Source organism: Trichosurus vulpecula, chromosome 6, assembly GCF_011100635.1.
Source record: "Trichosurus vulpecula isolate mTriVul1 chromosome 6, mTriVul1.pri, whole genome shotgun sequence".
NCBI lineage: Eukaryota > Metazoa > Chordata > Mammalia > Diprotodontia > Phalangeridae > Trichosurus > Trichosurus vulpecula.
This window is the reverse complement of record NC_050578.1, coordinates 15586025-15601474: the sequence shown is the minus strand read 5'-3', so window position 1 is coordinate 15601474 and position 15450 is coordinate 15586025. Positions and strand designations below refer to the sequence as shown.

At 37.2% G+C, this 15450-nt stretch overlaps 1 protein-coding gene across 1 annotated transcript in view; it reads left to right on the top strand.

The window, feature by feature from the left end:
- The window catches only part of GLRA3 (glycine receptor alpha 3), a 139338-nt gene that overhangs the window by 60169 nt on the left and 63719 nt on the right, over positions 1 to 15450 (top strand). Inside the window, exons 3-4 of the mRNA XM_036764004.1 lie at positions 7086 to 7309; positions 13521 to 13603. Of these exons, the coding sequence (XP_036619899.1) occupies positions 7086 to 7309; positions 13521 to 13603 (307 nt within the window). The remainder of the gene's footprint in view (positions 1 to 7085; positions 7310 to 13520; positions 13604 to 15450) is intronic.

The following is a 15450-nucleotide window of genomic DNA, read 5'->3' as shown; positions in this document are numbered from 1 at the left end:
CCTGCATGCTCTCACAGTAGTATACTTTACATAATTAGAACTATGGATAGTGGCCTGGACATATGATTTCATTGGCATTTGGAACTCCTAGGCTGACAACTTAGGCTTAGGGAGTTTGCTAGAGAACTGAATGGTTAAATCACTTGACCAAGATACAATAACCAGTATACATCAGAAAGGGGACTTGAACCTTGATTCACCTGACTCTGAGGCTAGCTCTCAACCTACCATGCTGCCTTTCATTGAGCCAGTCACCTTCAAGGAAGCATTGATTGAAAATTCTAGTTCCAAGGGAGAATTTTATCCTAACAAGACGTTTCATAGCAATAATTCATTGGCTACCAGGTTTTTGTTAAGAAATGGAGGACTCACATTTCCTTTCCATTCATCCTGATTCCTGGCTGCTGAAGATCAGTTCAGAGGGCTGCTGGAGGATATTTGGAGATTTCAGGATCCTCCTGAGTGCTCTACACAAGGGAGATTAATGATTTTCCCTGGTACTCCAAGAAGCAGAATTGTAGACTTTGTGTCACCTACCCCTGGGACGGTTAGTTTTCACTAAATGAACCAAACACAGTATCCATAGGTGATCAAAATACTGCTTTTAGATTGCCAAGCAGCAAAAATAAAATAAAATAAATCTTTTAGAACATCACAAATTAGGTTTATGTTACATGTTTACCATTCCAATAAGTACAACCAGGTGAGGAGCAGGTAACCACAACATGACATTTAGAGAAAAATAATGCAAGATACTGGAGAATGCTGAGTTTATGTAAATGAAGCCTCAGTAGTATGGTTTAAATAGCTGATCTTGTAGATACAGACAGTTCTCCGTCAATATCTTACAAAGTGTTGAAGATGTTTAAAAAGTATTTATTACAGTAATCAGGAACTATAGTCTATAAGTGGGATTTTTTTAAATTATTTTTCAGATGTCCTTTTTACACTTGAAAAAGTTGCCAGCAGCATTGTGACTTAGCTTTGTTTCAGTGATCCTCTGCTAAGTCATGCAGGGAGATTAGTAACTCAAGCAGCATGACATAGAAAAGAGCACACTGGATTTGGAGGCAAGGAGACATCTGGCTTTAAATTCTGGTTTTGGGCGTGGACGATCCAGACCGGAAGCCGGGCGGAGGGGGCCCTAGCGCCCTGAATACGTGAGCAGTTACCAGACCCCTCGACCCATAAACACCAAAGACTGTGGAGAAGGTTAGTGGGAAAAGCTGCGGGAGTGGAAGGAGTTCGCGGTTCGGCTTCCAGCCCCGGGGGCAGCGGAGGTGGGGCAGCTACAGCTGTTGTTACTTCCGGCTCCAGGCCCACCTGGTGGGGGGAATTAAGTGGCGGATCACAGCAGGGGTGCACAGCCTGCCGAAGATCTGAGCCCAGTCTGGACTGGGGGTCCTTGGGGAAGGAGGACTGCGGCTCTGACAGAGCTGGCACCTCCCCCCCAAACGTAGAACATAGAACTCTGTAATCTACAAGCAGTCATACCCCACTGAAAAGCTCAAGGGTCAAGTTAGTTGGTTGGGAATATGGCCAGGACGCGAAAACGCGCCCAGATTCAGTCTCAGACTTTGGATTCTTTCTTTGGTGACAAAGAAGACCAAAACATACAGCCTAAAGAAGACAGCAAAGTCATAGAGCCTACAACCAAAGCCTCCAAGAAAAACATGAACTGGCCCCAGACCATAGAAGAACTCAAAAAGGATTTGGAAAAGCAAGTTAGAGAAGTAGAGGAAAAATTGGGAAGAGAAATAAGAAGGATGCGAGAAAACCATGAAAAACAAGTCAATGACTTGCTAAAGGAGACCCAAAAAAATACTGAAAAATACACTGAAGAAAACAACACCTTACAAAATAGACTAACTCAAATGGCAAAAGAGCTCCAAAAAGCCAATGAGGAGAAGAATTCCTTGAAAGGCAGAATTAGCCAAATGGAAAAGGAGGTCCAAAAGACCACTGAAGAAAATACTACTTTAAAAATTAGATTGGAGCAAGTGGAAGCTAGTGACTTTATGAGAAATCAGGATATTATAAAACGGAACCAGAGGAATGAAAAAATGGAAGACAATGTGAAATATCTCCTTGGAAAAACCACTGACCTGGAAAATAGATCCAGGAGAGATAATTTAAAAATTATTGGACTACCTGAAAGCCATGATCAAAAAAAGAGCCTAGATACCATCTTTCAGGAAATTATCAAGGAGAACTGCCCTGATATTCTAGAGCCACAGGGCAAAATAGAAATTGAAAGAATCCATCGATTGCCTCCGCAAATAGATCCCAAAAAGAAATCTCCTAGGAATATTGTTGCCAAATTCCAGAGCTCCCAGATCAAGGAGAAAATACTGCCAGCAGCCAGAAAGAAACAATTTGAATATTGTGGAAACCCAATCAGAATAACCCAAGACCTGGCAGCTTCTACATTAAGAGATCGAAGGGCTTGGAATGCGATATTCCGGAGGTCAATGGAGCTAGGATTAAAACCTAGAATCACCTACCCAGCAAAACTGAGTATCATGTTCCAAGGCAAAATATGGAGTTTCAATAAAATAGAGGACTTTCAAGCTTTCTCAGTGAAAAGACCAGAACTGAATAGAAAATTTGACTTTCAAACACAAGAATCAAGAGAAGCATGAAAAGGTAATCAAGAAACGGAAATTGCAAGGGACTTACTAAAGTTGAACTGTTTTGTTTACATTCCTACATGGAAAGATGATGAGTATGATTCATGAGACCTCAGTATTAGGGTAGTTGAAGGGAATATGCATATATATATGCATATATATATGTTTATGTATATATATAAGTGAATGTGTATGTATGCATGTATCTATGTGTATATGTATGTATGTGTATGTATGTGTATATATATATATATGTAAAAGAGAGAGAGCAGACACAGGGTGAGTTGAGGATGAAGGGAAGATAGCTAAAAGGAATAAAATGAAATTAAGGGATGAGAGAGTAACTTACTGAGAGAGGGAGATAGGGAGAGATAGAATGGGGTGGATTATCTCCCATAAAGGTGGCAAGAGGAAGCAGTTCTAGGAGAGGAGGGGAGTGGGCAGGTGAGGGGGGAATGAGTGAACCTTGCTCTCATCAGATTTGGCCTGAGGGGGAATACCATACATACTCAGTTGGGTATCTTACCCCACAGGAAAGAAGAGGGAGGAAGATAAAAAAAAAAAATAAAAGGCAGGGGGATGATGGAGTGGAGGGCAGATGGGGGTGGAGGTAATCAAAACAAACACTTTGGAAAGGGGACAGGGTCAAGGAAGAAAATTCAATAAAGCGGGATGGGTTGGGAAGGAGCAAAATGTAGTTAGCCTTTCACAACATGAATATTGTGGAAGGGTTATACATAATAATACATGTGAGGCCTAGGTTGAATTGCTCAACTTCTTAGGGAGGGTGGGTGGGAAGGGAAGAGGGAAGGGAATTTGGAACTCAAAGTTTTAAAATCAGATGTTCAAAAACAAAAAAAACTTTTTGTATGCAACTAAAAAATAAGATACACAGGCAATGGGGCGTAGAAATTTATCTTGCCCTACAAGAAAGGAAGGGAAAAGGGGATGAGAGGGGAGGGGGGTGATAGAGGGGAGGGCTGACTGGGGAACAGGGCAACCAGAATATACGCCATCTTGGAGTGGGGGGGGAGGGCAGAAATGGGGAGAAAATTTGTAATTCAAACTGTTGTGAAAATCAATGCTGAAAACCAAATATGTTAAATAAATAAATTGCATTATAAAAAAAAAAAATTCTGGTTTTGATGCTTGTGCAAACTTTGGCAGGCCACTCAACTTCTCTGAGCCTCAGTTTTCTCATCTATAAAATGGATCTAACAGTATTTCTACTTTCTACTTCACATCAGTAGTTTAAAGATAGCACTGGGCAAACCTTTAAGCACTATAGAAATGTACACTAATAGTATTGTTTTATATACATATAGATATATAAGATATATATATATATATAAATATGTAATTACATATATAGTATATTTATATATGTGTGTGTGTGTGTGTGGGTGTGGGTGTGGGTGTGTGTGTGGGTGTGGGTGTGTATATATTTTCCTTCCTCGGTGTTTACAGTTAACATCTCTGCCATAAGATAACAGAAAAACAAGAGCATAGCTTATTCCCCACAGGTCTCTTATCTAGGAGTTTTACTCTAATCTTTAGGTTAAAAGATAACCTCCTCCCCTTGGCCAGAAAAAGGTTGTTTCCATATCCCCATGTGCAGATTTTACAGAACCTCATGGGTCATGACGTCTCCTTGGACAATTATAAAGTGTTTTCACACTATGATGAGTCTTGAGGCAAAAAGCTGAAGTTAACTCTGCTCCTTGAAAAGATACATGGGGTGCCTGGTGAGCAGAAAAATATTAACTGCTATGCAACCTCAGTTCCAAAAAGAGGCCCAAAGTCACAGAACTCTAGACTTAATCTAACAAATGGCCTCTATGTACCTTTCCATTTGGGTGGATAAACTTCTTCAAACACTGACCAAAAATACAAGAGTTTAGCATCTGCAAGATTAGCAATCCATCAAGCCTGGAATCATGGGAATGTCTTCTGTCATTATACAGTGGTACTTATTGATACCCTGTGCTTTGGGAGAGTCAAGCAGTAAAACCAATAACACTGAGGCACTCATTCACCATTATTTCCTCAGGCTAGGTAATTTAACCAGATGTTTCTAATGGTGGTAGGGTTTAACTGAGTGTACCAGTTGATTGGTAGCATTCATTATTCTTATAATGACATATATGATTTTTTTATCACTCATAAACTAGGGGTAGGAGAGAGGGAGTTTAGAGAGGGTAAATAATGTATTTTTAGCTAATAACTTTTGAATCTATCGTCTTAGCCCTGATCACCTATCTTGGTGATGATGCTATTAATTCATAGAGGATTGAGCAAGAACTAAGACTCTTGGTAGTAGTTCTCTCTTCCTCCTTTACTCATGGATGATGAGTTATCTCACTGGGAAACATCATTAGTAGTACTTTCTTTAAGTGTATAAAGTAATCATATCTTTATATTTTAGTTCTTCATTTAGAATCCTGTACCATCAACAATAATGTCTGTATGCTAGTCTCCAGCTGGAAAAAATATATATCGCTATTATTTTGCAAGGAGACTAAAACAAATATTGAATAGAGATACCTTTGGTAATATTCTTAATGTAAAACTACCTCCATGTGTATGCCTCAGTTAATACTTACTCTGTTTCTACAATACATGAAAAAGTCTTTCTAGGAATTTAATACCAAGGAGGAGAATTTTAACTTGAAGGAGGAAAAAAGCCCATATGTATGTGAGTAGTAACTAGAGAGCGTCCTTCCAATCTAAGAATACCCAACCTCAAGACATGCCTCTGACATATGCTATCTCTATGTCACTTGACCTCTTCATGTTCCAGGAAGCTCTTAGAACCTATAAGTTGCTGAAAAAAGTGTCAACCTGCATTGGTAGAAGCTTACTAACCTTAGCATCCTCTATACCAGTGAATCACAGGTCCAGTCTTTATATCTATATCTACATATCTATCTATATGTATGTATATACGTATATATAATATGCATGTATGTGTATACATATATATATATAATATACATGTATGTATATGCATGTTTATATGTATAAACGTACCCAGAGAGACATAAACAAATCAAGGTTCTTGTTGTGCATAACCCTACTGAGTAATATGCTTTGAATTTCAAAGGCGATAAGAAGCAAAAGTATAGACTCTCAAATTAAAAGATGTTTTGGCTGTAGCACAGTAGCTAAAGATCTATCCATGAATCCCCACCATGACAGGAACGACTATCTTACCCTGAGTGTGTAAGTCACTTTAATGTCTCAGTGCTCCTACCTTAATAGAGTGGGTATGCCCATCTGTAACAGTAATCAGGGCAGGGCTTTTTGCTATTCTTCAGTGCCTTTAATGATTCTGGCCTTTGAATGGAGCAGGCAAAATGGGATTTTCACTGTTCTTTGTTTGAGTGCTTTTCAGCACAGAGGTAATTAAATGCCCCCAGGCTCTGAGATGGATATACAAAATCCAAGGTTGGCATTTGACTTTTGGGGCCCTCACTCATTGGAAGAGTGTTGGTGCAGAGACTCTGGGGAGCCGTTTAGGAGCCCTCCCTGGCTTTGAAGAAACCCAAATGTTTGGTTTGTGGGTTCTCACTCATTGGAAGAGTAGTGCACGACTCTGAGCAACCCACTGTAACTGCTCCCCACCCCCATCCCTTCCCCAGCCCCGGCTTTGCTAACTCAGATGTTGGTTTGCATTTAGTCTATAAGGTATGTTTGTAATTCATTTGTATTTGCTCTGAAGTTCAGGTTTCTGGCTTTTCCTCCTGAGCTAAGTGAATTAATGAAAGTGAGATTGCTAACCCCTTAAAGTTGCTTTCCTTAGTAAAGCAGATCAAAGAAACTGTGCTGGCAGCTCTTACTGATAGTCTTATTGGGTCTTACACCTCAACAGCTGCTCCTAGCCGGATTGTTGCTGCACCATCTGAGCTTTCCTTCCATCAATGAAATTACATGTCTAATCTCTTATTACCCTATATTTTATCTGTCTTCATTGTATTTCTTTTGAAGAGCATACATCCTGTGGAGAAGTTGCCAAAGCCTCTGTTTTAGAATTTATTTTTGGTAATTAATGGACTATAACAAAAAATGTTATTGGCTATGATCCATTGAAGATAGCTTTCATTCTGCCATCATCCAAGAAAGAACAGCTAGGTGGGTTCAGTGGATAGGGACTTGGAATCAAGAAATCCTGAGCTCAAACCCAGCCTCAAACACTTATTAGTTGCATGATTCTGTACAATGCACACACTTTATCTTGGTCTCATCTGTAATACGGGGATGATAGCAGCACCTACTTCCCCAGGGTTTTGTGAGGATAAAAATAAACATGTATAACAAACCCTAGGGAACTACATAAATGCTAGTTATTATTATGAACAGTAAACCACCCGAAGCAGCCAAAAACAAAAGCCGTGAAACCCCAGAAGTCTTCCATAAAAACAAACAAAAACAGTTTCTTTGTGTGCTTTCCTATAGGATTACAGAGTGAATATCTTCCTCCGTCAGAAGTGGAATGATCCTCGCCTTGCCTATAGCGAATATCCCGACGATTCCTTAGACTTAGATCCCTCCATGTTGGATTCCATTTGGAAACCTGATCTTTTCTTTGCTAATGAAAAAGGTGCCAACTTTCATGAGGTTACGACAGACAACAAATTGCTAAGAATTTTCAAAAACGGCAATGTGCTATATTCAATCAGGTGAGTCCTAGATGGGAGAACTATTTCCATTTTTCATTTTCCATGTCCATGTTTTTCTTGCCAGCTATCGACCTTGAGAGCTGATGCAGCTGTTGTTCCACACCAACAGAGGCCAGCAGGGAGGATTAAATGGAAATTGAAGGATGAGGAAATCTAACATGAAATAAAAAAATGGAAAAAAAAGTTGGTGAATTCACTAAAACATCTGCAAGGGAAGAAACTTTTCCAGTTTGACTTGCTATATCCCATCTTGTTATAGGTTTCTATCCCCTTACCACCTCTACTTTTCTTTCTTTAGTCACCTTTCTACACATTTTTTGTCTTCATTACCCAATTCTCAGCCTCCTCGCCCCCATCTCCATGTATGTGACAAGGGAAATCACAATGATAGACCAAGGCAGAAGGCTTATAAAGCATTCCTTTTATCCTTCATTTATTTCTCTAAAAAGCCCAAAGCATTTTACTGTCATTGATCTCTCATAATTGGCCCTATATTTAGACAACATTATAACAATAGGATTAATGTTTTTTATGGCATTGCCCACTTGAAGAGACCATTGGAATGACTCCAAGTTATTATCCCCATTTCATAGATGGGGAAACCAAAGCAGAGGGAAAGTGAATTGCCCAGGATCACACAACTAGTAAATGTCTGAGGCTAGATTTGAACTCAGGTCTTTCTGACTCCAAGACTATCTTCACTACACCACCTAGCTGCCTTCTAACAACTATTTACCTTAACAATAAAAAGAATAATATGCAGGAAAATTTCTATATACTATTGTGGGTCTAAACTAAGTTGGTTTTAATTGGTCTCATCATTTTCCCCTTTACTAATTAGGTTCTCTCAAAAATTTTGATGTGTAAGATGATTCTGAGGATTTCTGCTACAAATTTTAGGCCCATTGTTGGGTGTTATTCTTGAAATCATGATGACCTGCTTTTGTAATGTTATCTCTTCTCTTCTTTCTTTGCCAATGAGTCAATTACTTCTTAAAAGTGACAGAATGAAATAACTGTGAAACAAAGTACTTTATTTTTCTCAGTTGTCATTTTTAGCATTTTCCAAGTAACTGACAAATGCACCTTTGAATAATTTCTACTTAGGATAAAGGGTAAGGGTTTTTTTAATTGTTTATTAAATTTAACATTGCCATAATTTTCCTATAGAGATCAAGAAATTTTGAGATGAATGTCAGATCTGAGTTGAATTTCAAAACCTTTAAGAAAAAAATATATTTTTTTAAATGAATGAATCAACAAATAGTATTTATTAAGTTGTAGTATGTTCTAGGCACCACATGGGGTGCTGTTAGACACTGGAGTTACAAATGCAAAAGAGATATGGTCCCTGACCTCAAAGAATTTACATTCTTTTAAATTTAAACTTATTTATTTAACATATTTAGTTTTCAGTATTGATTTTTGATTAAGGTGCAGTGAAAGTCCTTCCTCTATATAATTCAAGTTTTTTTCTGCACTGATAAAGGGTACATGTGAAAGTGTAGTCATTATGATTTTTAAAAAATCTATCATTTTTTGAGGACTAGTTTTAGCTCTAATCCAGCAAAACAAACAAAAAAAAAAAAACAAAGTTCTGCTTAATCTGCAGTGTTTCAGACTGCCTAGTTTCCTAGAGAACTTTTCATGAGTCTAAGTTTTTAGGATCCTCGATTTGGAGCTGAGGGATCTCAGAGGTGATGTAATTCAAACCTTTCATTTTACAGATGAGGGAACTGTGAATCAGAGATATTAAGTGGCATGACCAAGGTTACATAGGTAGAAAGTACCACAACTGGTAGTATCTGAACTCAGGTCCTCTGACTTCAAATCTAGAGACAAAGCTATAGGTTGGCTTAAATTATTAATAATGCAAATAAGTCCATACGGCAAAGATTTGTGATTCCATCAGTGTAAGAAATCCTCTCACAAAGATAGGTCACAACCTATTCATAACTTAGTAGATGTTTTACAGAATAACCTGAGGGTCACAGAGTTTTAGATTTGTCCTCGTCAGCTAATAAGTAGGTACTGTGTATAAGATTTCAGCCCAGGTGCTAAACTCTCTCCACTATACCAAAATATCTCTTTAATAATGATAATTTCTGAATGCCATAAATAATAATGAAAGGATATATTTTATCTAAAAGGACAGAGCTACAAATTTGCTTATTTATGAAGACTAACTCCATTCTCTTTTCATATAACCCAGCAAGATAAGCTTTCCCAAGAAGCATTTGCTTTTCCTACTTTTTTATTTTACAAAAAGATAGCAAATATGTAAAATTCACTCCCCGTGGAATTCATTTCTCACTGTGTTTCATTTTTTGGCTTTAAAATATATTATCCAATTCTTTATTTCATTTTCACCTGCTCCATTTCCTGTTTTGAATGCTTATAACTAGCAGTCTAAAGTCTATTCTGTGGTGTTGATAAGACAGCATAAAGTATGACACACTTATCACAAAAATGTTTCTCGTAGAATATGGACTATCTCAAAATGGCAGTTGGCTATAGCAGAGAACAACTGAAAACGGATTCTTTAAAACAAAAATAAATGATTAAAGCATGTGATCATAAGAATGCTAAAATGAAACAAATAGAATACCTTCTCTTACATGCATAGCCTATATCAGATTGCATGCCATCTTGGGGAGGGGGGAAGCGAAGGAGGGGGAAAATTTAGAACTCAAAATCTTTTAAAAGTGAATGTTGAAAACTAAAAATAAATAAATATTCTAAAAATAATATTTTCTTTTTATAAGCCCACATTGAGCTAGATTCAGTTATTAACCCTTTTTTGCATGCCTACCATATCTCAGGAACTGTACTAAGCACTAGAGAAACACAGAAAAGAGCAAAAACAAGTCCTGCATTCAGTGAGATTACATTCTGGTGGGAGAGCCAACCTGTACCTATAGAAGTAATATACAAGACACATGAAAGCAGATACTAGGTGATTTTAGAGGGGAAGGCACCAGGATCTAGGACTGGGAAAGCCCTCCTTTAGAAAGTGAGATTACAGCTGAGGCTTGAAATTTGCCCAGAGAAACTAAGATGTAGAGTATGAAGGGACAAAACATTCCAGGCATGGAGCCAGCCTGGCACAGAGAGAATAGAAAGCTGTATGTTAGGAAGAAAAATAGGTCTGTGTAGCTGGATAACAGAGGATGTAGAGGGGAGTAAATGAAGACTAGAAGGATGAGAAGGGGACATGTTGTGAAGTTTTAAATGTCACACAGAGGAATTTATGTTGGATCCTAGAATTCATAGGGAGCCATTGGACTTTGGGAAGTAAGATAGGTGACCTATGGCCGGACCTACTCTTCGGAAAGATTATTTATGTGACTCTGTAGGGGCTGGATTAGAGTAGAGAGAGACAAAGAGAAAAATTAGGAGGCTATTGCAATTGTTCAAATGAGTGGGATGAGGGCTTGAACTATAATAGTGACTGTAGAAATGGAGAAAAGAGGAAATTGATGAGAGACCTTGTGAAGACAAAAGTTATGATATTGGGAAATTTATTTGGATATGTGGTGTAGAAGATGACATCAAGGTTAGAAACCTGGGGGACTAGTTTAGTGGTGCCCACCACCCCTGCCACCCATGTTAATGCAAAAGTTTGGTGAAAAGATAGCTTGGAGATAGAATTTCTGAGATGCCTGCAGGACATCCTTTTTAAAATGTCCATTAGGCAGTTCATAATGCAAGACTGGATCTCAGGAGACTATAGCTAACTATATAGATCTGGGCATCATCTCCAAGATGATTATTGAATCTATAGGGATTGATTGGAATTATCAAATGAGAGGAAAAAAAGAGGGAAAAGAATGATAGCCAGCACAGAATCTTTACTCATAATGGGTGTGACATGGATAAAGATCCAGAAAGTTCCACAGATTCAACAAATCAAGCATTTAGGAAGCACCTGCTATACGCTAGTCATTATGCTAAACACTGGGATTACAAAGACAAAAGCAGGCCCTAGCCTTAAGGAGATCACATTCTAATGGAAGAAGCAACATGAGAACTACTATGTACAACTAGACATACAGAATAAAGTGGAAATAATCTCAGAGTCAGGGCACTAACATTAAAAAGCATCAGGAAAGTATTCTTGCAGAAGGTAAAGGTTTAGCTAAGACTTGAAAAAAGCTAGAAAGCTGGGCTGAAAAGAGAGGGACTTCCAGGAATGTGGGGTGGTCATTGAAAATGCAGAGTTGGGAGATGAAATATCTTGGGAGAAGATCAACACAGAGGCCACTAGATCATAAAATACTACGGAATTTATTTGATTATGATAAAGTAATAGGGATGACATGTTGAGATCTCTACTTTGAGATCTCATTGATAGCTGAGTAGAAGACAGAAAAAGACTTCCTAATTCACCTGGATTTTCAGGTGGTGTTCAATTCAATTTAACAAGCATTTATTATGCATTGAGAATTTGTATGACATAGTAAGCCATGGTGCCAGAAAAACCTGTATTTAAGTCTCATCTGTGACATATGCTGTCTGTGTGACCCTGAAAAAATTTCTTAACTTCACCAACCTCTAGGCAACTCTCTAAAACCACGTATTAGTGAAGGCACCCATCTGGATTGTTACAGGCAGTGTCATCATGCAAGGATTTCTCTGTACTAATGAAATCAGATGTCTTTTCTCTATCCTTATTAAGGCACTAATTATGGTCATTCCAAATACCAAAGAAATAGAGAGCAAAATTAAATACTTCCTGTCCTCAAGGAGCTTACATATTACTGTTGTCAAAGTATTAAAATTTTGAAATAAGGGCAAAATGATCTGGGATCCTATGACAAGCCAGCTGCAAAATGGATAGAAAACATTTCATTTTAGTAAGGCAAATTTGTTTATTTTACATTCAAGGGAAGATTTGAAAAATTTGTTCTTACATGAAGCCAAGGATTCCTATGTGCAAAACTAAAAGGGACTGAGCCTGCTTTCATGTCTTGTCAACAAAACACAGTGTTCTCTCTTTCAGTAAGAGCTGTCCACTTCAAACAGTTGAATGTGATTAATTGTTGTTTAGTTTGGAGATGTTTGGTTTGGGAGTTGCATGTTTGCCTTTTTCAGGCCCTCTGTTTCCTTTGTTTTGTAGCCTCCATTTTGATAACTACATCTAATGGTATGAACACAGGATTGATTCAGTTTGCAGCAATGTGCTATCAAAGAAACCTTTCTAATATAGTACCTTAAACCAAAAGGAGAGAGGTGTCAAAGATTTTCTTCTTCCAAGATCTGAGCTATAGCAGGAATTCTTATTTTTCTTAGCCAGACAGCTCCTTGAGTCTTGCTTTTTAAAATTATTTAACATCTGTTGTTTTTGTCCAGTGAAATCATCAGGATGTGTATTTCACTTTTCATAGCATAGGCAGAGCATACAAGAGTTGGAGAATGAATGGCTGTGTCCTTTCATAGAGAAGGTCAAAGTGCTCATTGTCAAAGCTAAAAGCTTTGTTTGACTATCCCAGCCATCTTGGATATTTGAAAAATTCATGTGATTAAGAAGAAAGCAAACTTTTGCCATATAGTGCAAATTAATACGAATTAAAACCCTTAAAAAACACACAACGCAGAATTTATAATGGTACTTGTAAAGTTTTGTAACCTAGCTTAGCCAGGTGAAAAAGAGTCTAATAGCTGATCCACCCCTCTGTAAATAGAAATATAAAGAATATTAAATTCTCCAGTGTGGGAGTTCAATAAATATAATCTACCAACTAATACCCTGGTATACCCTTTCACAATTCACTAATTTCCCTTATCGTTCCTCCATTTTTCTTTTACATCACTACTCTCATGGCACCTTGTGCTTTCTTTAGTCTCTCTGTTCAACATAGAATTTTGATAGGTTGTGGGAGATTTGTTTGGATCATGCCATCAATTATATAAAGCATTATTCTTGTTCTTCTTCTTCTTATTGTCCAATTTGACCAAACAATATGTTCCTCCCCCTCCACCGCAAAAATAAAACACAAACTTAAAAGTATCTACTTATCTTAAAATGATTATTATATTATGCTCATAGGTTTTCTCATAGCTAATGAGCATCTTGACATTGAAGCTCATTCTGATATGAATAGATGTCATTGTCATCTTACAAGGTACTGTATTCTTTTCAGTTATTGCTTCATTACTGAAATGTTTATGTTATGTCATCTTTCATAATAACTTTTCAATATTATTTCAGATTGACACTAATACTCTCCTGCCCAATGGATCTCAAAAATTTTCCTATGGATGTACAAACATGTATAATGCAACTGGAAAGCTGTAAGTAGGATCAAAATGAACTCTGATTATTCATAAAATGTATTTTGATACAAAATTTCAGCAGTAGTTAAACATTATTGGAGGATTTTTTAAAAAGTGGTTTTATCAGTATTTTGTTGCTTAGTGGGATTATCTTTTAACTGGGTATTGTATAGTACTATACTATAAAAGTAGAAATAGCTAGCAAAGGATTATAGCATTTTCCATTCTAAAGAAATAAAGAAACTAAGGATAAAGATATAATAGGTTTTGCCTTTCAGATGAGCTAATATCTATTTTTATGGTTGAATTAGACTGAACTTTTTTTAAGAAAAGCTTTAACTCAATAGTAGAATACCTTAAGTAAGCTGCTTATTTTAAGATGCTCACCATTGGATGAAAACAACTGAATCTTTCGTTGCTTTGGTTCACTTAACATATATGCAACATGAAATGTACCCTAAAATCAACTTTTTAGATATATTTAGTTTGTGAGATGGGGGTGAATGGTGGAACCAAACCTAAGGAGAAGTAATTCTAGAAGTGGTAGGGGAGAAGAGGAAGGGAAAGAAGCTAATTATTTGGTAGCTTTCTGCTTTAACTAAATATTCTTCCGAATCATCAAGGTCAGTTGGTTCTATACTGCCAAAGGACTGTAATTACTTTTAGTGTACCCAGTGTTTTGACTTTAATAAAAAAAAGTCCTGGTCACCTTGGCCTAAGTAAAGCCCCACACAAAGTTCAATATCCTGGCACACTCCTATCGGCTTTATACTTCTGTACTTATAAAACTAAGCCATATAAAGGAAGAAAAAAGAGAGCATGTTGTGAAACTATTCAGCAAAAAGATTTAATTAACTTTTCAATCCTCTTAGAGCTTTTTTCTAGTCTCCAGTAACCCATTACATGAAGTGTGCAGAAGTCTCAACTAGATAATGCTTCTGCTTTATGTTGTTATTATTGGTGTTTTCACAGACCAATGGCCCTGTTCTTTTCGGTATACAGGTTACCAATACGCTAGACCTAGAAATTTCCTTTATGTGAAATGTAACTCTACAACCAAACTAACTGATTTTTAGAATTTGTATCATGTGGAGCAAATTTTAAAGTAATTGTGAGAATCAAATATCTATTAGGAGCTACTCAGTGATTTAAATACTTTTTTTGCCTTAGAAGTCTCCTAGAATTATAGAGCAAATTACATTAGAGTATCTTCTTGAGTTCATAGTATTTTTTTCCTAGACTATCCTTTCTGTCCATGATTTCTGTATATCCATTTCCACTGAGTTATCTATCCAGCAGCAGGCCTTGCCTCTAACGTTGGTTTCATAGTCCCAGCCTTCCTTCTGATTAACTAGTTGTTTGTTTAAAGGTTGAATTTGGACTGTGGGATATCACCCAGAAAAGCTGTGATTTTAATATGTGGTAGACATATAGCAAGAGTACATGATGATAAATGGATGGCCTGAATGATACACTGATAAGAAATGTCATCTTAAAAAGACCTAGAAGAAAATACCCGATGTGTTGGGTAGATATTCTAAGGAGAATTCATGGGAAGGAATAGACAAGAATGGGATGGGATGATAGAGCATGAAAGGGTTACAATAAATCCCATTAGAGTAAGTCCCCACATCAATAATTTCATGCATTCAATGAAGTATTGAAGGGTATTTGTAAATAGGATTGTTTTTCCACATCGGACAGAAATTCAGATAAACTGGAAGTATGAGTTGCCTTGGCTTAACTATCATTTTTACCCCTTATACCACTACCACTTAATATCTCTGTGACATTGACCAATGCATTAGATCTCTCCAGGCCTCAGTTTCTCCATCTGCAAAATGAGAGGTTTGGACTTGAAAATT